At 45.0% G+C, this 25785-nt stretch overlaps 1 protein-coding gene across 6 annotated transcripts in view; it reads left to right on the top strand.

The window, feature by feature from the left end:
• Positions 1–22214, top strand: part of stard13b (StAR related lipid transfer domain containing 13b) — a 67706-nt gene extending 45492 nt beyond the window's left edge. For 5 of the 6 annotated variants that reach the window (XM_028961840.1, XM_028961839.1, XM_028961844.1 and 2 more), the window contains 13 exons: positions 9821–9892; positions 11612–11693; positions 14053–14116; positions 14922–16303; positions 16407–16577; positions 17335–17494; positions 17584–17782; positions 17919–18132; positions 19025–19139; positions 20247–20468; positions 20546–20763; positions 20892–21068; positions 21252–22214. In XM_028961840.1, the coding sequence (XP_028817673.1) occupies positions 9821–9892; positions 11612–11693; positions 14053–14116; positions 14922–16303; positions 16407–16577; positions 17335–17494; positions 17584–17782; positions 17919–18132; positions 19025–19139; positions 20247–20468; positions 20546–20763; positions 20892–21068; positions 21252–21369 (3194 nt within the window). In that variant the 3' untranslated portion in view covers positions 21370–22214. Of the gene's footprint in view, positions 1–7094; positions 7290–9820; positions 9893–11611; positions 11694–14052; positions 14117–14921; positions 16304–16406; positions 16578–17334; positions 17495–17583; positions 17783–17918; positions 18133–19024; positions 19140–20246; positions 20469–20545; positions 20764–20891; positions 21069–21251 lie in introns of those variants that run through there. The other variant, XM_028961845.1, reaches the window with a different exon arrangement.
• Positions 22215–25785: the final 3571 nt, after the last annotated feature.

The raw sequence follows: 25785 nt of genomic DNA, 5'->3' as shown, positions 1-25785 counted from the left end.
TACGTATCCTTCCCATTCAGTGTAAAAACAAGTGGCTGCATTCCTGCGAGCAGAATAGCACAGCGCAGGCTGTGATTATGACGCAGAAACTGGATCCGTATCACGCGTACCATGCCTCCGGACCAAACAGGTGAGGTAAAATATATATAACACAGGACACGCACGCTAGGTTTGCTTTGGCTGGTGCCGCCAGACATTTGATATGAACTTAGAGTGGCCAAAATCTCCCACCTGGTTACAAAATACCATTTCAGTTACACTGTTGTTGTCCTAAAAAATAACTCTTTTTAAACATGGCTCAAATTTTGCCTGTATGGCCCACGAAGAAAGGCAAATGGATTCGATTCGGTTTGATTTAATGATGTTCATTCAGCTGTCTCTACATCACAGTGGCATTGTCCATTTTTATTCGGGCATTTATGTGGGAGAAATAATAATGTCCTCTCTCCAAATAAGCTTCTAAGTAGAAAAGGATTTGGGACGTCGAAGTGGCCTCCGAGTCGGCGGCGAAGTGCTTTGATGGAACGACGGGAGGAAATCTCCCAGAATCCGACTTGATGTTTTCCTCACCAAAAAGCAAATCCTTCTTGAGAGGCCACTGTGGCGGTTGTCAAAACACTTTAGCATGTGTGGGAAAATGGCCGCCCTCCAGTGTCTGAAAGTGTTTAGCCATGTGCTCAACAGCCAGTGAACGGCTGCTGCACGAATTGGGGGGGGTGAAGCTCTTTTGATTGATTTCATCCCTTGATTGTAGGCTCTTGCGGCTGGGAAGAGGCCCCTGAGGTGCCTTCCTCCTCTTGGAGGGCCCGTGTTTGGAACTCATTTTACCCTGTTATGCATTGATGGGCTTTCCAAAACTGCTAATAGGAGACATGTGCATCGGAGTTGTGTGCCGCTCGGGGAGCCGAGCTGAAGAAGCACACCTGCGTTGGTGACAGGTACGCTGAAGAAGAGCAGACAGTGGAAATGTTCGCTGCGGGCAGGAAAAAGCCCTTCACATCTGGACCATCAGTTCTATTAGGTCATGTGTTTGCGTTCAGCAAATGAATCTGATTTAGCAGGTCGCTGCTTTCCAGGAAAGCGTTGAAATTCATGGCCTTTTCAAGAATTAGGTTTACACAAATGTGTGTATAAAAATCTGGATCCCAGCTCCACGTTACTTCGGTATAAATCTGCAGCTGCACGATTCTGCAACATTTACACTCAGACGAACATTCAGAATGTGCATGTCATTCAAAACGCTATCTTACAAAGTCTTCATCATTGTGAAAAATGGTGAGGCGGAATAATAAGTCATTCTTACAACATATTCATTGTGATATTATTCTTTCTGTATCTTTTTGAGGCTTCATTATATTAACAATAACTGTTAATCCATCTCAGAATGTACAGTAAAGGCCAAAAGTGTGGACACACCTTCTTATTCAATGTGTTTTCTTTATTTTCATGACCATTTAGATTCTCACTGAAGGCATCAAAACTATGAATGAACACGTGGAGTTATGTACTTAACAAAAAAAGGTAAAATAACTGAAAACAAGTTTTATATTCTAGTTTCTTCAAAATAGCCGCCCTTTGCTCTGATTACTGCTTCCCAGAGGTGTTTAGCACTTGTTGGCCCCTTTGCCTTCACTCTGCAGTCCAGCTCACCCCAAACCATCTCGACTGGGTTCAGGTCCGGTGACTGTGGAGGCCAGGTCTCCACTTTTTGTTAAGTACATAACTCCACATGTGTTCATTCATAGTTTTGATGCCTTCAGTGAGAATCTACCAACGTAAATGGTCATGAAAATAAAGAAAACACGTTGAATGAGAAGGTATACTGTATTTCAGAAAGGGTTCTTTACAAAAAAAAAAAAACAATGCAGAAGAATTGTTATCTTGAAAATTGTGATTCCAATTCCATCAAGGCCTGCTGAGTAATTTGGGCATAAAATTGTCCACCACAACCAGCCAGGTTTTGCCTTGCGGCCTCTGCGGGGGGCACTTCCGGAGGTTGCAGTCTGCCGGGCTGGGGTCTGTTTGCCAGGCTGATTAAAGTGTGAAAGTGCATAATGAGTTTGGGGGAAACTCTAGAAAGCCGCAAGGTTTAAGCTGTTAAGATTTGCGAGCTCTTAAGTGAGCTTATGGGTCGCCCTGCAGCAGCCTCGCGAGGCAACAACTTGTCCATATCACTTACCTCTTCGGGCGAGTGTGTAAATCTTCAGACACTTAACTGTTCTCTGTGACGTGTCTGTAAGTCTCTCTTCATTATTCTTCAGTTGACCTGTTGTTTATGATGTAAAGCCCTAGCGATGCCAGCTGCTGAAAACAAACTTGAAGTGATTTTCCATGGTCTGGATCCGCCAAATATTTACAGCATGGGAACATTACGGTGTTTCTCTGGGATGGGAATTCTTCCGGGAAAAAGACCAGCCTGATTGTATTTTGACGGTGCGCCGTGTTTAGGTGTGGTTGACGTTATAGATTGCGACTGGTGTTTGTTGGGTGGGCGTGTATGATGAATGTTTCAATGAGACAGCTGGAAAAATATCAGCAATATAACCTGATGAATGAACGATCATTGTTCTTTTTATATTTCAAACTTACTTGCGGCTCTCTTTTCCATTTTGAGTTCTAGGTTCTTCTTGGATTCTGGGTTTGGTTTATTACCATTCCAGGATAACAGCGCGTCACTCCCCCAGACCCTTGTCAGACTTCTATTGAGTAACTCTCATTGTCCGGACATCCTGTACCTGTGTAACCAACATATATTTCCATAATTACTCCCACACCCATACCTCAAATCAAGCATTTTTAGCATGTATGTATATACATTTGTAAATCATACATCAGCAATGCAGCTTGCTGTGTGAGGTTTTCTCGGAGGAGGTCGGTGCAGCAGCAGCGCTGAGGGACAGGACAGAGGGCAGGTCACTCTTAAAGATGAAAGGCCATCCTCAGAGGTAAGCAGCGGCTGTTGGCACAGCTGCAGTGCTCTGGTTTGAGTTACAATCTTCAAAGGAGGAAAATCAGTAGACGCGACCTCTGACCCCCGGCAGGGTCCTGCAGCATTCGGGAACGGTGCCTCGCGGCCCGCTCTCGCGTTATTTACCTTAAAAATCAATGAGCCCTCATGGGGTGCTTCCCTTTTGCTTTGATGCACAAGTCTGACATTTTTGGGGGGAGGATGGAACACGGGGTTGTTCATACAAACAAGCAGCTTCTTTTGAAAAGTCATAATGCGCATCTGAGTGGGTTTGTGGTGGAGCGAGGCGAGGCGAGAGGCATGGGATGGTCACAAGCAGCACATTGCATGCCTATTCACATGATTGCAAATAAACAAGAAGTATTATCAATTGTGACTTTCATGTAGTTTAGCCATTTTGCAAAAGATTAAAAACTGTAGTCACTTTCAAAAGGTAAATCTTCACCCCTTCAGCTCCAACCAAATTTTGACTGGCTAAATTGACGACATTTCTGTATTGTGAATCCTTTTTTGATTGGTCGCTGCCCAGTGATGCAGGATGGGCTCCAACAACCACATCTCAGGTGTGGAATAACCCGTTAATGAAAGTGAGCAATTGAATATATATGACATGTATTACATTAATCATAAAATTCCTACATTTTTGAGATAAACTAGTAGATAAACTTGAGATAAACTATATAGAATAATGTGTCATTAATATAAGGCTGTATTGTATTCAAAATGTTCCATATAATGTCGCAGTTATTGAGTTTGTCTAATGCAAATGGAGATTGTTTGGAGAGCAGTGGCCAGACTGTATGGTGTCAATCCTCATGGTTGTGAAACGTGTTTAGAGCAGGGATCCCACAAACCAGTTCCTAAGACCACAGGGGATAATTTAGTTTTCCCTTTTGCTTTGTATTGAGGGAAAGCTGCACAGGCCACAGCCTCTTTGGGACGGCCTAAATATAAACCTGGAGCCTGATCAGCTGCGGTCTGAGTGACAAGCTGTCTGTGGGCGCGTCCCCCCCCAAAGCAAGCAGAGAGCCTGGACATCCCTTGTAATTACGCCCAGAGAGCTCGAGTCTTTGACCTTACACACAACCCACAAAGAGACCTTTTTTTTCGGTGAGGTCATCACTTTTGTCACAGCAGCTGACAGACTTAAAAGTGTCGTTTTGTGGATTTCGCAGTGGGGGGTGTCAGAGACGAGGGTGAGATCGGTGGTGTCTCCTGGCTCTGGTGGACTGGCTTCCCACAGTGTGGTATGGCCGGCAAGGGCAGCACGTGTATCGACGCTGCAGAGGAGGGCGTGTTGGTTTTTGGAGCGGCACCGCTGGTCGAGCCCTTGCCTGCTCGATCTGTTTGGGATGCAGCTTTGTGTGTGTGTGTGTGTGTGGATGGGGTGGGTTTCAGAACATTTATATAATCCAACACATCCAGAATTATTTGCATGATCAGGTGTAGATTAAACCTTCTGGGATTAAAACGGTCCTGCAGATTATAGACATAGAATGTATGTTACCTGTTAATTGGCTTCTTATTGATCTTGTACTAAATTTTGATTTTGTCAATGTCTGAAACTATCAATGCTTATATAAAATCATTTGAAAAAAGTATACTTTTTGTATCAGCATAATTGATCATTACACCCGTCTTTTGTACCATATTTAGAAGTAAAGTTGTCGTACTTATTCAGACATAAATTAGATTTACTGCTTTTTAAAGTATCATTATAAATGTTCCTGCTAACGAGACCATGTGAATGGGTAAAATGTGTTATTAATATTAATAATGACAAATGGTCAAGTTATTGTTATGATGGATATGTAATAAGCATGAATGCCCTTTTTAAAACAACTATATTAGACCAACATGCAGGTAGATTATCAGCACTTTGTTCAAGAATTCTGATTGGTGGACTAGTGAATCTCACAAACAACCCTAATATACCCAAAATCCAAAAATGTGACAAAACAATTAGCATTATAATATAAAGAACATATTAAAGGAATTAAAATACATTCTTTTGACCATATATCAGCTGGCCTTTTCGTAAACCTGTTTTTCATTTCCTGTCAGCCATGCTGGACTAAGCAGCAGCAGACACTGGCTGATGATGGACTCCTTCTGGCATGGACCTCTCTGTTTGTCCAGACGGGGAATTTCAGGCAGCCATGAACTCTTACAGTAAGGTAGCAGCAGACCTGCCTACTGTGGGCTCCGAGATCAGATAGCTCCCATCTAGGGAAGGTAGGATGGCGAGGCAGGAAGTTGGCTTACTGAGTGAGTCTGACGCTCACCTCAACCGTCCCCCGACCTCCTCGCCCTCGACCTGTTCCGGAACAGCGGCGGTACCACTGCTGGTGTTTTCAGCGTAGGCATTGTACTCAGCCAACAGAAATAAACGGCAGACTGGTGCTGAGCGCCGACGTCTAACCTGGAGGCTCTCTGTGGGAACGTCGGCTGACTCATCGCGCACGCTGAAGACGACTGAACTCTTCAAAACTGTTCCTGGAAATTCTAGCTCATACGCACACAGTCAGATGCCGTACAGCTGTTCCGGTTTCTGACGTTTTTACAAGAGGTCTATAGGACCAGAGTGGAATAAACATCTAGGGGGGTTTTGAGCCTACTGACGTCACTTAGCTCTTATTTTGAAATGCAGCACTCAGTTTCGGCGACAGTGGGTTTTGTTGTGCTGTGTCTCTGACTTTACTCAAAAACATTGCACAATACATATGCTTACGTCACGGCACAGCACAATTTTCATAGGAGAGTATAGCGGCCGAGTGCATTTGCAGTCCAAGGTTAGAATCTTCACATGACGTTTTCCTTTGTTCTCTGGTAAAATATCCCATTTATGATGAACAACTTGGTGGGGTGGTAGTGGTAGGGGTGGTAGTAGCCTAGTGGGTAACACGGGTTCAAGTCCCGCTTACTACCATTGTGTCCCTGAGCAAGACACTTAACCCTAAGTTGCTCCAGGGGGACTGTCCCTGTAACTACTGATTGTAAGTCGCTCTGGATAAGGGCGTCTGATAAATGCTGTAAATGTAAATGGTTTATAATAGTAAAACATACATTTTAAAGCGAAGCGTTTATCAGAGGACAGGGCCTCGCGAACATAAAGAAGCTCACCAAAAGCTCAAAGGACAAGGTGTGGCATGGTCTACACAGAGCTAAATTTGAAGCATATGAACAGCACAAAGTAGGTGAGACGGGGAAGCGCGCTGATGTCACGCTTTTCAGATTGGCAGACGAGCCTGTGGTCTTGTAAAAATGCAGAATTGGCCGGCAGTGTTTAGTTCAGGGGGGGGCTTGTCCTTTGTTGTCTGCGTCCTGGGAGGAATTCTGTGACTGACTCCCCGGCCCACAGGCATGGGGCCGTTTTTGTCAGATTGCACAAGGAGACTGATGCTTCTTCTGGGCAAATACGTGATTCACAGCCAGGGCTAAACCACACGTCATGTCATCAGACGGGTCGGCTAATATTTTTCCTTTCAGTGAATGAGCTGGAACACCCCAAAACTGACCTTCCACCCCTTCAAAATTCCCTGGCCAGCTCCATTAGCATTCTAACTTTTGGTTCCTGCAAAAAAGTTCTCATGGCCTAAATTCGTGTGCTTTTTAAAAGCAAATCTCTGTGGGAATTTCAGGGCCGTGCAGTACTGGTTTCATTCAGTTTCGTGACGGCCCCGGGGGGCAATGAACTTTGTTTTTCAGTCACAGCGCTTCCTCTCTCAGATACGTCTCAATCAAATCACACAGATCCACACAGCCTTGATAATGGAGTTATAAATAGGCAGCGATGATGATGATGATGATGATGATGATGATGATGAATGCGCGTGTGACGGGCATGGGAGTGTTTAGCTGTCGTCAGACGCTGACTGTGTAGAAAAGTCCCGCGTTGCGAGCATCCTGCCCGCTCCAGCCTGGCTCCGGCTGCCATGGGGGGAGGCCAAAAATGTGCTCAGAGTGGTCGGAACGACTTGTAATGGGTTCAGGAAGGGAAAAAAAAAAAAAGGAGGAGGAGAGAGAAGGATGAAGGAGGGGGACCCCGAAAGAGGGGCAGGGCCTGGTGTACAGCATCTGAGTTATTACAGGGGGCGAGGGGGGCTTCGGAGGAGAGCGAAAGAGAGCGAAAGAGAGCGAAAGAGAGCGCCCGAGTGCGTCGGGCTGAGCAGACCGATCTTGCAGAGCTGGCAGCGGATTCTCAGAGCAGCAGGCCTTCGTCAAGGGCAGCCGGAATGCAGTGTATCGTGGGAAATGGCTCAGTGGTTCCCGTCCGACAGATGTCTACATTACCCATGAGGCTTTAGGATGAAAATCTCTCGTGAGTACCCTGCCATTTATCACACTTGCCCTTGACCTTCTGCTTCTAAAAAGAGCTTAAGAGGAACAGGCTGGTTGTGGGTTTGATCATGTGTTCAGTTATGAACAACAAAGGGCATTTGTGTACAAAGCTCACACTAGATAATCTAGTTAATTAAAGTTATTTTTGAGCAAACATCGCTGTCATTTTAAATAGCTAAAACCTTTTTAAGATCAAGGCAGTAATAGAGGGAAGATCTAAGTGGCAACATGGTTCTATTAGAATTTAGGTTTATACACCTGCTTGGTTCTATAGCTCTGTTCACAGAAACACACGGTCAAATGTGATGACTAAATACACATTTTCCTTTAAGGGAAGAAGTGAGGGTGAGGAGTGCAGTAGGATTTAATGTTGGATTTACTATATCCAACATTGTTACAACTTCCGTGCACATTTTTACTGCCATCCTAGCCTGGTTTTTAGACTTTTGTATTGTGATGCAACGCTACGGTCCTGCACCGGTCTTTGTAGTTCTTATCTTTGTAGTCATGTCTCATCTGCAATTTATTGTCTCGTATTGTTGTCCCTATCACAAGATTCTGCTGCAGAGAACGCTATTTTTGCCTTCTGTCTACTTGTATATGGCTGGACTGAAATCCTGAATGAACGAAACTTTACCTGCTGTTACATAATGGAGCACAAAGGTTCCATATGGCCTTCTGGGATGCGCAGTAACGCACCTCGGTCTACATTCCGGAATGTTCTCTCGGTGGGCATACTGGGTTTCTGTTTGTGTGCGTGCAGGGCCGTGTTTCTTTTTTACACAGCATGCAATTATAGCAAATCCTCCCTCCTCAGTGGTCAATGAGCTTTACGCTCTGGCTGTGTGCCACCTCAGCCTTTCATCTGAGAGATTCCCAGAGAGAGAAAGGGGGAGAGAAAGGATGAAGGAAAAATGGGAACCATACAGATTGTCTTCATATTGTGTTCCGGAATGTTGAGTACAGTGGAATTCCCGGCTCGTGTTTCCTGCCTTCCTGTCGGAGGTCCCACCTGGCAGCTGTGGGTGCAGTCAAACAAAGTTGGGGGCACTCTTGTCTGATGATGTCCATCCCACATCACCCTGGAAACTCTTGCCTCCGTGGGGTTCGGCATCAGTTGTGGACCGGTACGGTTTGTGGTACGGTGAATAATTGGTGCATTTGCTGGTGAATGGAAGATGAACGCAGTCGTGACGTGAAGTGCTGGGGTGGAGGGCAGATAAAGTTTCACTGTGAAGTCTGGCCCCGTCACATTAAACCCGGAGTAATGCAGATGCGTGAGACACCCTAGATGGTGTTTAATGGGAGCACGGCCATTTGACATTGTATGGCCGCCCAGTTGCGTGCTGGGATTTTCATTCATTGTAGAAAAAGCCTTTTGAGGTGGGCTTGAAGGTTGGAGGAGGGTCTTTGTGGAGTATTTAAACCTGACTTCCTCTTGTCATACTTCAACCTGTACTGGTGGAAATGATTTACTCAACGTGTTGTGTTTCATAAGGTATGAAAACTACCATTATTTGTTTATTTATGGCTTCTGTTTGGAACATTTATACCTTTTTTGGCTTTTCACAATAGGATGGAGTAGAAATGTATTTATTTAATATTTATTTATTAATGTTGTTTGTTTAATATTTATTTAATGGTGTTGTTTGTTTGTTTGTTTGTTTGTTTAAGTATTTGTTGTTGAGATTATAGTCTATACATTAAACATGGTTTGTTTTTCCAATATTCTTTAGTCTATTATTGTGGAACCAAACTGTGTAAACCTGTTACGCACCATTTTAAATTCAGCTTCCTGTCCTGAGTCAGGACTGTGGAGCTGGCAGAGGTCATGTCTGGAGCTCGGCAGGACGCAAATGTGGCCTCTGTTAAAGGATGTTCCCCAGCACAAATGCTAAGAAACTTTTAGTCACTTACTTTTCAAGTTCCATTCCATCTGAACAGTATCCCTTAAATGTTCATTTTAAAAAGAACATTCCAGTTCTGAAGCACATGATTATGTAATCTAACTGTAATCTATACGCATTGAGGGTGACCTTTAATTCCCTTAACTTCCCTGACCTTCAGGTCTTTCATTCTTGTTGTTCTTTAATAATAAAATTAGTGCTGCCAATTTGCACATGACACAGAACCAGAGGAAGCATAAAGAAACCTTTTCTGCCCTTAAGGACTTTCATTTGACTTCAGTGCCTTCAGTGCCTAGCTCACACACATGGTTTCTCTCTAACTGTATGAGGAGCGTCTATCGAGCATGTGGACGGTCTGGGTTGGATCTCATGGCTTTTAGTTCAGGTTTTATCTTCATCCGTGGTCTGCTCTGCTGTGGAAAGCATGAGATGAGAGCGTGAACAGACCAGACGCGCTTATGTAATGCCCCATGCTCGGAGATCTGGACCTTTTTTTTTTTTCCTTTGCCTGCCTGCATTACCTCATTCGGAGTCGGAAAAATAACAATACATGTTTTTAAAGCTGCCACCGCTGAATTTTCTTTCTTGTTTCTCCGTGTTCCAGAGATCGAGGCGAAGGAGGCATGCGACTGGCTGCGGGCTGCAGGATTCCCCCAGTACGCCCAGCTCTTTGAAGGTAACACTAACACGCCCGATAACAACAGGCCGCTGTGGCGCCGTTATCTTGCCCAACTTGTTGCAGCCGTATGCAGCAACTTTTACTATATTTTTTAGTGTGAGCTCTGTCTGCATCCAGAAAACATCAAACATTGGCTTTGCATTTAAAAAAAACAAGTGACTCCATTTGGGGTTTTGCTGTAAAGTTTGTTTCGTGGCGTTGGTTCAAGGTGATGCCATTTTTCTGAGCTGCCCTAAGCGCTCAGGCCTCTCTGCCGGGACCTTCCAACCCAGAATTTTCCCCCCAAATCCTACAGAGGATGAAGGCGCTTCGCTGTGCTGTGGCTGACAGGAGAAGACGCTCCTCTCCCAGAACAAAGCTTGACAGCTCCTTGGCCTCCTCTGCTCCGGGGCGAAGGTGCCACAAGTTTTTTTGACTTTTTGAAGAAGTTGTACGGATGTGCAGCTTTAAAAAAAAAAAAAAAGAAGAAAGAAAACACAACATAGAAGCTTCCAGACATCTCTCAGTGTCTGTCTCCCGACAATATTCCACATTTTGCACAGACGCCTCTGTCCTTGCCAAACACAAACGGTCGCTGGAGTTCAACACGGGCTTCTACCTCGAGCCCAACGACAGCTCGTCACTTTGAAGCCGCGGCGAGCTGACAGAACAGGCTGCGTCGCCCGGCTTGTGGGTCTGTGTTTCCACTCAGCCAGGGGAGTTAATTGCTCCCCCGCACAAACACCGAGGAATGCAGGATCCAGAGGGGGATCTGGACCTGGTCGCCAGCGTTACATAAGAGTCAGGCCATTCCCGTGGCAAGACGTAATGCCAGCACTCGGGGAGGGGAGGGGGCACACCCTGTCTCTCCTCATTAACATCTGTACAGCCAAAACCCAAGTCCGCTACCCATTCCAACTTGGCCGTTGCTTTGGAAAGAACTTGAAATTTGGGGCACATGAAAAAAAAAGCCAAGAAGCCTAAATGCATTTTCCTTTGTTATTGGACATTTTGTGCTTGACTCATAAAACCCCCGCCCATGTTATTTACTCTACTGGTTGGTTAAATACCTGACATGAGGCATTATTTTGCTATTTGTATTCAAGTGCTGCTAGAGAATATTGTGAACTGTAGTGCTGAGCTGCTGTCTGCACAGATTTAAACAACCAAGAATCATTTTGAATATCGAAATGGAAGCAAGGGACAGGTAAACTTGGAAAACTTGAATCTTTAGTTATACAGACTACATTTTGTTAATTTTGTAGGAATGTAGGAAAATGTAGGAATATTTTCGGGGTCAGCACCTCCGGTAGATGCACCAACAAGCTTTTCCTACAGACCCTCAGACTACTCCCTCTAACAATACACTACATGCTGTCCTCTCAGAACTCCTGAACCTACACATGTACATTACCACTCAAACGTTCAGACACACCTACTCTGTGGAAAATAATACAAAAGACAGTGGTGTATGTTTCATGAATATTAAGAATCACTTTTCTCATCGGTTTCTCATCACCGAGCCCAGAGAAATTTTTTTGTAGCTCCTCCTTCTTTGCTGCATGGTCTGAATGAAAGTTGACATGCACTTGATTCCTAAAGAGTAGGACAAACCTCTCTTGGCGAACCAACAGAACATTAATGTATCAACCATTTGTACGTTTGCTGTGCGGCTCTTTTTTTTTCTTTCTATTTCGTTGATTCCAGTTTCTGATATTTGTTCTGATCTGTTTTTAGACTCACAGTTTCCTATTGACATCACCCCTGTCAAGAAAGACCATGATTTCCTGGACAAGGACCTTGTGGAGCCCCTTTACCGGTAAGCAGAAGCCATCTGCATGGGTATATGAAGGCCTTGGGTCTTGTTTTTCCTTTTTGTCATGTTGAGCTTACAATAATATTTAATATCAAAGACTTGTGGAACATTCAGAGATATCAGGTTATCAAAACATTTACCCTGGCGCAGTATTTATTTTAATATATGGAGTGGATTTTTTTTGTCTCCTCTCGCCATCTGTGTGTTAAAGTATCAAATGTGGTCAACTCATAGTGCGCTGAAAGATGAGAGGGGATAATACTGAACACTGTATCCGAGGGGACGTAATGGATCCCATGTTTGATTGACAGCGGCGATCATCTCAGCTGATAATTCGAACTACACTTATCCCTCACCGCACTCCTCACCAGTGTCACCGAACAAGTCGACCCTCAATCCTTTTATAGCCCTTTATGTGTCATGTTGTTTTATATCTTTGACTTTTGGTTGCACTGCTAGGTAAGCTGGGAAATTTTGAATTTCCTGGGGGGTGACATCTTCTATGTTTTACTGGAGATGTGACGCATCTCCGGAAATCACAAGTGGCCCTAAAAATAATGTGGTCTTTCATTTCATTCTTCAAGAAATCAAGAGATCTGTCCCCTGTTCCCTCTCCCTTCCCACCGCCGAGGTTCAATGTTTGTCGGCAAATTGAGTTGAAAACAGCACTAAGGGTCGTCATGGCGACTGGCCTTGGTAGAATGCAGAACGCAAGAGGAGAGGGGTGGGGCTGGGAGGGGGTGCAGTGCTGGTGGCATGGTGTGTGTGTGTGTGTGTGTGCGTGTGTGTGTTGCCTTACACATCTAAATATACTGTGGCTCCAAACAGCCCTTAAGCAACTCATCTAAATTCCTCACCCGCTCTCTCTGGTGCTGAAAAAAGGACACAATGTGGGCGACTGCGGCTTTGGGGCGACCTTCCTTCCTGACTTTTCACAGGACTGAATGATCTCTTGTTGTAAAAGGTTGGTTAAACTGGCTCTTGTTCCCAGTCTGTTGGTGCACAGAGGTGCACGCCCTCACTACGCAAACTTGGGATTGGATTTTGAGCAGGAAATGTCACATTTGCCACTTTCTTCTTTCACTCCTGCCTCGTTAGCTGAGGTCACAGGCTGTATCCTGGTACTTGACCTCTCCGCTGTTCAGTACCACCGTTTCGGGTTAAATTCTCCAGGCCCCATTTTTGATCATTGGAAACAGATTCCAGACTAGAAATCAGCAGTGTTATGCCCACGTCTGAATTCTGGTGAAATATTATTGCCCTTTTATAATGTCACTGTGTGGCAACCTAAAATATCAGTGCCTTTATGCACCATAGTGTGATCGACATCTCAGTGCCATTATTGGCACATGTTTCATCCAACAATATAACAATTTAAGTACAGGTGTATGTACATCATGAAGTGCGTCATATAACATTTTCTTACATGTTTTTTTTTTTTTGCTCATAGCAAATTTGCTCCTATTGCTCCTATTGTATTATGTTCTAAATACATCGTTTCAAAGTCCTATAAAAAAGCCAATTTCCTGGAAATGTAAGGGTGTGAGTGGAAAACTGCTGTCCGGTCACCTTGCAGACCATCTGCAATTACCAAGTCACCTCCAGCCACAAAAGCAGTACTCTCCATGAGGATCTGCTCGGCACTGATCATCGCAGACCGTGTTGTTATCTTTTCCTCTGCCAACGCTGTGCTTTTTCTGTAATTCTGAAGCTGAGGTACCGTTGGTGTTAATCCCTGACTTGCACGTCTCTTGCTTTTATGGGAAATGCTGTAAAAAGCGCCGCTGGTGTGGTAAGAGCTTTTACAAGCGCTTTAATTGGAACCAAGGCAAAATTGGCTGAGCAGATCGAAAAGGCGTGGCTTGCCAGAAAGACAGAATGCACCAGAAAGGGCGAAGACCCCTGTTTGATTTGCTTTAAGTAAACATGGGCCGAAATTACACCGAGCGGTGGATGAGAGGATGAGAGGAGTACTGGCCTTCTTCAGACTCTGGGCAAACAGTCGCTTCGCTGGGCTACAGTAGCGTTCGAGGCTCACCTTCCGCATGAGCTGCCCTCCAGATCCATTGGAAACGCTCACAAAAACGCCTGTTCTCGAGCCTCCACCAATTAGGCCTTGGGCAGAATGAGGGAGTCCAGTCCTGCCAATTAGCAGACTTAATTTAATCAGCCGCTGACCACAGTTGGCCAGGGGACGGGGGTTGGATCCCGGGAAATGAGGTTACTGCTCCCCAGACTGAGAGGGACGAACGGACCGTGCTTTAGATTTTTTTTTTTTTTTTTCCGTTAAAGCATTTTTTTTTTATTGTCTTTATGGTGGAGCGCCTTTTAAGTCTGTGCTTCTGCTTTGTCTTCTTCCCAGACGGCTCAACACACTAAACAAGTGTGCCTCTATGAAACTTGATGTGAACCTTCCCAAAAAGAAAGTGAGTAAAAGTCTCTTTTTCTCTTTTCACTGAAATTTCTCGGAAATTTTATATTTCACGATTGACATCAGTGTAGACATGCCGACAAAGTCATTGACCTCCGTACGCCTCAGCACAAAAATAGACTAATCCCCCTTCATCTGTAACCCAGATATTTGATCCCGTTTCATTGTTGCATTAACGCTGATTCATCTTGACCCTCGGTGGAATGTAGCCTCCAGATTTTGTTTGTCTTTCACACACACACACGCACGTCTGCTTCGCGGTGTGAACTTGATAGTTGACGTTATATCAGATGTCTCGCTATTGTATCAGGCTGTGACATTTGAAGGTCTTATGCAATATTGCAGGAGTTAAGAGACGCGTTACTCAGGGGGGCTCTGTTATTGTTGTAAAATTATGTAAATGTAATAAAAGCCTCCAAACATTAATGTTCATTTCATAAGTTATGTTGCCCTTTTGGGGAGCAAGAATGGAAAAACTCTCTAAGTGGATTAGGAAATATTGATGCAACTCTGTTTCTTGGTGAAGATATTGCTGCATCAATGTAAATTTAGAATATGAAACAATAGAGCAGTAAATCAGTTTGATTTAGAATTTTACATGCTATGCTAATGCTCGGTAAATGATTTAAATGATTAATAAGTGGTAATTTAGGTCGTCAGCTGTCTACAGTTGCCTAGCCGCGTATTAAAAAAATTAAATTTAGGCATTTGAATATATTTAATTTTATTTTGTCTTTTAACATTCGTCATAATATACAATTTATTCATCTTATATCTTGATTTTTCTCCACCTTGTTCAGAGTGAAGACTCTGATGAAGACGACCTGTTTGCCATCAGTGACAAATGGACTTTTGAGTGGAGCAGCAAGCGCTGGTCCCGCCTGCAGGACTTTGACTGCCTGCTGGGTCCGGGGGAGGGCGTCGGTCCCCACGAAGGCCCTCCCCTGAGGAACACCACCAGCAGCGAGAGCGTGCTGACGGACCTGAGCGAGCCCGAAATCTCGTCCCTGCACAGCGGGAGCAGCGGCCACAGCGGGCACCGCGCCCACAGTGCCGACGACTCCGACTGCTCCCACCGTACCTGCTCCTACTCAGCTGCCACCATGCCCGAGTCCACATCCCTCGGGCTGCTGCATGGATCCCTACAACCTGAAAACAGCAACTACTACGGTTCTCTGCCCACCAAGAATGGCAAGCGGGCGAGGGTGAAGGACTTTGTGCGGCGCATGGAAACGCTGCGCCACCGTGGAGCCGGGATGGGCCTGGGTGGGCGTAAAACCTTGGTCATCAGCGCTCCGGTCTTGCAACACGAGTCACAAGCCCTTCGAACCCTGCGCTGCGTTGAGATCGTCAACGGAGAGGCCGGGGGGGCTCTGGAGCTGCCCACCCCTGCCGCCATTCAGGCGCCATGCTCGTCCGGCAGCGAGGGCAGCAGCAGCCAGTCCAGCGGCAGCACAGTCAGTACTCCCAACCTGAAGGAGCGGCGGCCTCACAACCGCCGCAGCGCTGTGGCTGAGTACAAGCGCAGCGGCATGTACCTGGAGGACGCGGTGGACATCCTGGTCGAGCACAACCGCCGTAACGAGTCCCGCTCCTACGAGGACCTGGTGGTGCACATCCCCAAGGACCACAAGCCTGGCACCTTCCCCAAAGCCCTGTCCATCGAGAGCCTCTCGCCCACATCCGCGGCGGACAGACATGGCAGGGAGGACGTTCAGAGGAAGCCGAAGCTGGGGAGCGGCAGAGAGCCGAGGCCCATGACCCAGTGCTGCTCGCGTGGCAGCCGCATCAGCGTCTACGACAACGTGCCCGGATCGCACCTGTACGCCAGCACCGGGGACCTGATCGACCTGGAGAAGGAAGAGGACCTCTTCCCTCACCTGGATGACATCCTGCAGCACGTCAGCGGCCTGCAGCAAATCGTGGACCATTGGACCAAAAACGTCCTTCCGGCCAGTGATGGAGGAGGAGGAGGAGTAAGAGGCGGTGAGGAGGAGAACAGACCCGGCCTCCACTCCTCCAGCCAAATCACCCTGGACTTTGAGGGCAACTCAGTGGTGGGAGGACACACTACACCCAGCGATGGTGATAAGGACGGTGTCTCTCTCAACGGGTCCGATTCCGCTGGGATGAGGGAGAGGAGGGACTCAGGAGTTGGCGCGTCTCTAACCAGACCTAACCGGTAAGAGTTTGGACATTTTGAAGTCAACCTCTTGCACAGCTCTGTGTGCTCAGAAAAACGTTCATTAGTCTTCGTCAGTGACCTTCTCCTCTGCGCCCTGTAGCTTGAGATGGCCCAGTTTCCAGATATCCAATCGCATAAGCCACTCCATGGCCTCCCTGCAGATCACCAACCAGTCGGCGGGCCAGCTCAGTCTGCTGCAGAAGTTCTCTCTCTTGCGCCTCACCGCCATAATGGAGAAGTACTCAATGTCTAACAAACATGGATGGACCTGGTGAGACATTAACAGTCACCCGTGCATGTTTCATTGCACAATACAACATAGCCAACCTCCGTGAGAGATCATTTCAAACAAGGCATCGTTATAAACAGTTTTTCTACCAGTGCACAGCACCAGGCTTTTCTACATGGTTTTCATTTAGTTGCTGATAATGAAAGTGAAGTGATTGTGAAACACTGCATCACAGCACACGGTGCGCACAACTAAAAGTGTCCTCTGCCCGGGGAGCAGTGTGTGGGTGTGGTACCTTGCTCAAGGGCACTTCAGTGGCACTTTGACGTGTTGTGATTATGGGTCCACTTTTGTTACCTGCTAGGCCACCACTGCTCCAATACAGAACAATCATTAGTCTCTGTAACTAAATTTCAAAACAGCAAACTTAAAATTTTCTGTGATACACTTATGCAAACCTTCAGCATTAAAAATATTTTCACCATAAAATTTTATGCAAATCGAAAAAGTTGAAGAAGATGCTAACAAATTGAAAACATATTAAACATTTTTATACAATTACTTGCTGCAATGGATTGATAATCCTGATCCTTAAAATCTTAATCAAGTGAAAGTACACACCTTTAGTAACATGAATAAACACAATACTTATCATATGCATAAGGATTTTTAGCAATATTTTATCAAAGCCTTAATTAGATCCAGCTCAGAACACAGAATTATTGATTGTTGTCAATAGATGTTTAGGACTATTTATTGATTGCTTAGAGTATTGCTCATCTTCAACCTGCTTTCTTAGGTCCGTGCCCAAGTTCATGAAGAGGATGAAGGTGCCGGACTATAAGGACAAGAACGTGTTTGGGGTGCCTCTGATTGTCCACGTGCAGCGTTCTGGTCAGCCCCTGCCCCTCAGCCTACAGCAGGCACTCCACTACCTCAGGAGTCAGTGTCTGGACCAGGTGAGTCCACACAACTCCTTTTCTTATTATTACTTTTTCCTTCTGGAGTTTTTCAGTGGCGAGAAATGGCCCGCTGTGTTAACCCTCAGGTTGGCCTGTTTCGTAAATCGGGGGTGAAGTCTCGTATCCAGGCTCTGCGGCAGATGAATGAGAATTCTCCAGAGGATGTGAATTATGAGGACCAGTCGGCCTACGATGTGGCCGATATGGTCAAGCAGTTCTTCCGTGACCTGCCTGAGCCACTTCTCACCAGCAAACTGGGAGAGACCTTTCTCCATATATACCAGTGTAAGTGTGATCCCCGAGGAACACACACTAAGACGTTTCTCTACTGTCTGTGTTCCAGAATAATAATAATCTTGGCATTTCCTTCCTGTTCCCTGTCATCTTCCATCCTTCGCCCGCTTCTCTGCCCTTACTGCAGATGTCCCTAAAGACCAGCGCCTGCAGGCGGTGCAGGCAGCCATCATGCTGATGTCGGATGAGAACCGAGAAGTGCTGCAGACTCTGCTCTGCTTCCTGAGTGATGTCACGTCATCCGTGGAGGAGAATCAGATGACACCCATGAACATCGCCGTGTGCCTGGCCCCCTCTCTTTTCCACCTTAACATCCTGAAGAAGGAAAACCTGTCACCCAGGTACAGCACGTGTAGCTGAGTAACTCTGACAGCAGACAGATACTTAGCACATCACCTCCGATTACTAGAATATCACCTCTGATCAATCAAAAACTGATAAACAGAAGCGTTATTCTTCTTAAATATTTTTTTATTCATACATAATAATACATTGTACATGGCTACAGACCACATGTGCACAAGGTTGATGTTTCTAATAAAGCAGCCAGTGAGCGCTGTAAGCCATGACGAATAATGAGGTTCATCAATGCTCAGGTCCTGTCGTCATAATTAGTTTATATCCTCTTGCAGTAATATTTCTACAGCGGTTAAGTGCACATGACTCAGAAGCTCTGTTATCGTGCGTTTTAAATCTGTAAATCTATATTTAGCCATGCCGCAATAAGCTTGGTTCATACATCAACATTTTTCCACTCTCAAAACAGAACTACTGTTCTTCATGTGATAAAGCCACAGAAAGCCAAAGTGTGTCATTGTTAAAACTTTTTTTTGTCACTAACTTTTTAAAAATGTAATTGAATTGTTAGAAGCTTTAAAATTGCACACAGGAGAGGAAATCCAAATGGTTTATCCTTGCCTCTCAATAAAATTCTTGCTTGATAAGGATTCAGACATCATGAAAATCTGCAATAAAAGATAAACGAGGTAAAAGACTGAGACTGAAAGCCCCTGAGGGTTGAGTTTTTCCTCTGTTTTTAACAAGGTACTTTTTTTCTGAAGCCGCTCTTTAAAGTCACAGGCTTTTATGGGATCATGCTGTGTATACACACGCCAGCCTCTGTGTTTAACGAAAGCATCAAAGAGCATCACACAGGTCTGGAAAAGTCGGGGACATGTCCGAGTACCAGGCTGTACTTTTTGCCTAATTCTACGTCTTCCTGTTCCCCTAAAGGGCCATGCAGAAGAAGTATTCCACAGGAAGACCCGATCAGAAGGACCTGAATGAGAACCTGGCCGCCACTCAGGGCCTGGCTCACATGATTACTGAGTGTAACAGGCTCTTTGAGGTAAAGACATCAGAAAGAGGGTTATTTAGACTAAGGTGTATGCTACTAAGGTAGCATACTCTTTATGTAGAATATTTAGAGTTGTAGCACAAGTCCCATAACGCAATGGGCTGTGTTTTACTTTACTTTACTTGACTTTATTTTGCAGACGCTTTTATCCAAAGCAACTTACAAGAGGAAGACACCAGCAATTCTCGTCGATAAGAAATCGGACAAGAATTGCTGGTGTCTTTCTCTTTTTTTCTGTTTTCCAGAAAGTCTATAAAGTTAAAGTGAAGTGATTGTCATTGTGAAACACTGCAGCACAGCACATGGTGACACAACGAAATGTGTCCTCTGCTTTTATCAGATCACCTTAATGAGCAGTGGGCAGCCATGACAGGCGCCCGGGGAGCAGTGTGTAGGGATGGTACTTTGCGCAGTGGCACCTAGGTAGTACCTTGGCGGTTCGGGATTCTAACCCACAACCTTCCGGTCTGCTTCATTACCCACTAGGCCCCTACACATATTCAAGTTCAAGACATATATTCAAGTTCAAGAGTGTTTTATTTTTATCCCATCCAGATACAAGAGCCCAAATAGCCCAAAACCAGTTTAAAGTGTAAGTGCAATTAAGCAGTTTATAGTGGGATGGAGGGTATCAGCAGAAGTATGTGTAATATTTACATTTACTGCCTTATCCAGTGCGAATTACATCAACAGTTACAGGGACAATCCCCAAGAACTCAGAGCAACTCAGGGTTAAGTGTCTTGCTCTGGGAAGCAATGGCAGTAAGCAGGGTTTGAACCTGGGACTTCTGGTTCATAGGCGAGTGTGGTACTCACTAGGCAACTTCCTCCCGATCATTTAGATGTGGGAAATAGGATGTGTGAGAGCTGTCAACACTATGGACTCCTCCTGTCCAAGACACAGATAACTAGGAATTAGTCCTTTCTTGGTTTAAGTCTAGGAGACAGAAATGCTGTGACATTACTGAACATTCCTCATGTGCTGCATCTTATACATATTATAAACATATAGATTTCACATTAGAAAGGAAGTATCTAGGAAGATCTAGGCCATGGGAAAATTGGATCAGTTTGAGTGATATTTTATAATTTCTGCAGATTCCACATGAGATGGTGACACAGTCGCGCAACTCCTACATGGAGGCCAACCTGCACGCTCCGACTCTGGAGGAACTGTGTAAGACCATGGAGGAGGATGATGGCACCTACCAGACACACATGGAGACACGGCTGCAGCACTTCTTCAAGGAAGCCCGAGACAAGGCCAAGGGCTGGGTGTCTTGCTCCAGCACAGATGGCACTGAGGTCCACTACAAGAAGGTCAGTTCAGGTTCCGCTCCAGAATTGAATGATATCATAACCTACACAAACTCACCACTGACCCAAACCCTTTACAGGTGGGGGATGGGAACCCATTGAGGCGGTGGCGTGTATCTGTGGAGGTGGAGGCTCCTCCATCTGTGGTGCTGAATCGTGTGCTGCGAGAGCGCCACCTGTGGGACGTGGACCTGCTGCAGTGGAAGATCAGGGAGACACTGGACAAGCAAACCGAGATCTTCCAGTGTGTCCTCAGCCGCATGCCTCCTCATCCCAGCAGGGACTTTTTGGTTCTTAGGTGAGTTGGCTGAGGAGGTTCTAGGGGTGTTCTAAACTGACATAATCATTATTTTAATATTTAAATTTGATAGCCCCTTCTGTCGCTGGGTTTGTCATAGTAAGAGTGTTTTTGCTTCTCTGCCCAAGGTCATGGAGGACAGACCTGCCCAAAGGAACATGCTCACTGGTGTCTGTTTCTGTCGAGCAAGAGGACTGCCCACCCATTGGTGGGATTCGGGCAGTGGTCCTAGAGTCCAACTATCTGCTGGAGCCGTGTGGCTCGGGCAAGTCCAGACTGACCCACATCTGCAGAGTGGACCTCAAGTGAGTACCGAGCGGCTTTATGAGATGATCATTAACATGAGTCAAGGATCAAGTGGTAAACTCAAGAATTCTTTCAAGACTGCTGAAAATGAATTTCAAATTTAACAGAAGGTTAACAGTGTTTAAGTGGATGTGTTACATGAATCCGTGTAAGTGGATGACCTTAGTCATGTCCTGTTTCAGAGGAAGGACACCAGAATGGTACAACAAGGCCTTCGGTCACCTCTGTGCCGCGGAGGCTGTTAGCATCCGCAACTCCTTCCAGCCAATCAGCACAGAGGGCCCAGAGACGAAGATCTGAGCCCCTCCGTCCCTACTCTAGCACAGATCGAAATGCCTGCATTGTGGACAGGCATCCCGTGGTGGAGTGCAGGGGCTGGCTTTGTGTTAGAAGAACCATTGAAACGCTCATCTTTTTAAAAAACAGGAACATGGAACTGCGTGGAACCCATTTCACCTTTGCACAAAATACAGAGCGGTGCTGGACACTGCATACACAAAGGGGAACGTCAGCCCAGTGACAACGTCCCTCTGTGTTCCTGTTACTGCCTGGTGTATTCTGTTCTCTTCTGAGTTTGTGTGTTATGTTATTTTAATTAATTATTTGTACAATCAATGATAATTTTATTTCAGAACCCTGCTCTTATTCATGCCGTCTTATACAATGTATAGGAAACCTTAAGATATTTTAAAGCTTCTGGGAAGCATGTGTATTTTATTCTGAATAAAGACAAAGCTATATGCAGTATAATTCTATGCTGTTTGTGCATGCATGTGTTTGTAGATATCTTTGTGTGTGCGTGTATACATACATGCATATTGTATGAGCTGTAAATACTGTAGATACAGAGGCCTCATTCAATGTCAGCCCCTTTTCTGTCCATGTACTGATATCTGCTTTGCCTTGATATCATTATGATTCATATCGTACAATAACTTACAGAGTAGTAAGCTGGTTTTACTTAGGTTTTCTCATCCATGGTATAGGCATAAGTTTATTTTATTTGGAATCCCAGTGTTTAAAACATGACATGGGTTTGACGTTGATCAGACCTGCTCTTGTAGTTCTGGATACTGCTCAATTGGAGACATTGTTTATTAATTAAAATATTCAAATGTATGCATAAATTAATTGACAATGTTTAATGCGTGAAGGCTTGTTTTTTTTTTCTAGGGTACATCTACACATTTTCCAGCTACTTTATCACTATCATTATATTAACATTTCTTAATTTCAGCCACACTTTTAGCCAGTGAGGAACTTTTCAGCATTCAGCAATGCTTCATTCTTGAAATTATTATTATTTTTTTATATAAAAGGGACATTATTGAAATAAAATGAAGATGTATTTAAGACTCTAGATAATTATTGGTATTCCAGTCACTTTGTGAGACTGACCACGTTTGTACCACAGATCAGATTTTTAAGCATTCAGCAGCAATGCATCACCCATTGGAACATACAAGGAATGTATATAAAACATATAAGGAATCATACTGATGGCGACTATGTACTATGAGCCGGAGTCTCAAGAAACCATTAAACGCTGATATTTAAAAATACATGTTTCTTTCCCATCGAGGCCACAGAGCCCTATGAGGCACGGGGTCTTTGCTCGCAGCGTGTGTAAATGTGTGTTCGTTTCAGTCAACATGGCACAGGGCACCCGGAGTCGTGGGCCAGTTGGCAGATGACAAGGCCTAATTAGGAGTCCCCAGCTCACGCGGGGGCAGGGGTATCAGAGGTCCAAGTCTGTTGAGCAAGATGCATGACTTAGAACGTAATGCTCAGCAGTGGGACATGTAGATAGCTGACAAGTGAGCAGTGGTGATGAATGAGATCGGCCCATGGAGCAATCTCTGCAAGTTTTATAACGAAAACGGCAGGCTGTAGAGTGAATTTCTGTGGAACTTCCTACCAGTTAATGTAATCGGTGCTCCACTGCTGCATTTATTTATCTTAATTATCCGCTGAGAAAAGGAATCGTTTCTTCCAGTTGAATTGCTTGTAAGTTATTGTACTCAGCTGACATGACACTGACCTTGTCCTGGTATCAGAGCTGCTCAAATCCTGTCTTCCTGTTAAATTCACTTCTTTAAGCAAAGAAGCAGGACTGCTCACATTTTATCTGTCTGCATGCTATTTATTACAAAAGCCTGGAATCTATTTCTGAGCAAATACAAATGTGTGAACGTCCACATTAATCTCCCCGCAATACCCGGCCCTTCAACAAGCTAATCCTGTAATAGGCTGTGCGTCATTAAATCAATTTTCTGATATTGGTTCCCCAGTTTGTTATTAATTATGCTGGGCATTGTGACTGGCAGATTACCCACACTGGCTCTTACAAGACTGAAAATCATTCATTCAAATGTGAAGATGCATGATGTTAAGAAGTAAAGGGGTGCAGAAACTAAAAAAAAAAAAAAGAAGCATAATTTACAGTTATGAGAAATATTCCTGATGATTTGATCTTAGATCTTGGCACAGGAGAACAAATGGGTGCAGAGAGGGACTCAGAATTCCACAAATCATTACTATAATCATCGACTTGCTTCCAAATTCTGCATGTTCAAGTCATTTACATTCACCCATGCACTTTACTGCACAGCTACTAGTGCTTTTTAAACCACTGGGGCCAAACATGGCGTTTCCATTAAATACAACAGACACACAAACACACACTAAGTTTTACAAAATTAGCAAATGATAAATATTGGACATTTTAACGCACTGGATAATAGCTTCTGCCAAAAGCTGTAAACGTAAATGTAAATATCTAAAAATGCATCTCCATCAGGGGGCGCTGCTTTACCATTTACCATGGGGGGGGGGGGGGGGGGGGGGGGGGGGGGGGGGGTACTGACTCGACAACTGGACCGTCTGCACAGCTTTTAAAATGCCATTTACACTAATTACTCTCCCCTACACTCAAACTGATCTTGCTCCCTGTTTCCTCAGTGCAAGAAGCTATTTATATTTCAATTATGTATAACCTCTATGAGTTTGCGTTTCACAGGAATACATAAATGCATAAATGCGACTGTCAGTGCAGGGTCACAAGCAGTATTCATATTATACACGTGCCCCGCATCCCCCGGCAACACAGAGCTGCCAGACACTGCCTGGAGGCGAAATCCCCCCGGACCTCAGGAGTACACACCCTGGTGATCAAGACGCACAGCGCGAGCTGAGCGGCCTCCTGCTAACAGATGGGGGGAGGAAAACGTTGCAATGCGTTTCAGGGAGGAATTGGGTGTCTGTCGGTGCTGTAAAAACTCGTCAATGTATTGATCCGCAGTCCAATACCATCGGCTCCTGAAATGCCATCATTCATTATAGTCATTTACAGTTAAGTGTGACTTTTTGGCACTCAAGGGACTTCAGATAAATCAGGAGAGAAGACGAAACACAATACAGTAGTGTTGTATGTTTTTTTTTCATTTAAATATTCATAGTTTCACCAAAAGTCATAAATACAGTGCTAATGAATATGTTGCACACTTCATAGCCTTAAAGCCTTAAGTATATAAGCCTTAAAGTATATAAATTATGTAGTTGTACGCCACATCAGGGGGTCACAGTGCATGGAGAATAACAGTGAGTGTAACACTGATCCCTACAGTAAATAACTGGATTAGCAAAAAAATTCTGAATCGCAAATGTATTCCTCCGGTGTCATTAATTCTTTCAAGTCAGTACTTGTGTGTAAAATACAATGAAATTTGCGTGGTTTGGGGAGGGGGGGCAGTAATTCAGCAGCATATGGGCTGCTGCTCTCTTCTCTTTCACCCCACCAGAATGGGGGCGTTTCGTCCCCATTCAGCCCCGCTGAAGGCCCTTTGTTCGCTCTCTACCTCGGACCCGATGACTCTTTTGAATAACAATCTGTGCTGACCTCTAGTTACGGCAGTCAGTACTACAGAGCTGAAGGACTCATTGTGGCGAGCGGGGCGGTGAACAAAGAGGCCGCAGCGCCGCAGCAGAGGTGGAGGCATGCAGCTGTTCCTGTGAGGAGCGTTTGCATCCGAATGAGAGCGAATCACCATCACAAACAGCCCAGCAGCGGGACGCCTGCAGGAAAGTCCGGCAGGAGAGGCGCTCCCGGTCCCCGCTGGCGCCTTTTAAATTTTGCAACATCCGCACAGGCCCTGCTGGCACACGACCCGCCGATTCAGAGCTTCCTGCTCGGGTCTTCCCGTCCATCTCAGGGCCTCGCAAGGCTGTGTGTGCGAGGAATTGACAGCTCAGGCTGTCCTTCACTTTTCCGACCGGAGCGCTGTGATGCCTGAGTCGAGTGGTTAGGAAAAATCTCCTCACTTTCACCCAAGTGTAATAATGTGCCATGGAGCCTCATCCATGCATTTACTGTAGTTACTAAATCATGCATAATTTACACTAAAGGCATCGTCACTCACTTATCATTCACCTTATCGATCTGAAAGCAGAGAGCTACCACTAATATCCCCAAAGGCAGCATTTCATCTCACAGGACCAAATACCATGTTATAACCTAGTACATACACTATGGGTCATATGTTTGGTGTTAAAAATGCACTTTTTAAAAAGTTCACTACAAGAAATACTTAAATATAAATTCAACTGCATTCTTGGAAAAAGTGCTGACAGGGTTTGGACACAAGTTATTTGCAAACAGTATCCAGCCATTTTTGTAATAAACTTCTGGCTTGTAGTGTACATGATGTATGGTAACAC

Source organism: Denticeps clupeoides, chromosome 19, assembly GCF_900700375.1.
Source record: "Denticeps clupeoides chromosome 19, fDenClu1.1, whole genome shotgun sequence".
NCBI lineage: Eukaryota > Metazoa > Chordata > Actinopteri > Clupeiformes > Denticipitidae > Denticeps > Denticeps clupeoides.
Note: the sequence above shows the minus strand (reverse complement) of the source record. Positions and strands in the feature narration are given on the sequence as shown.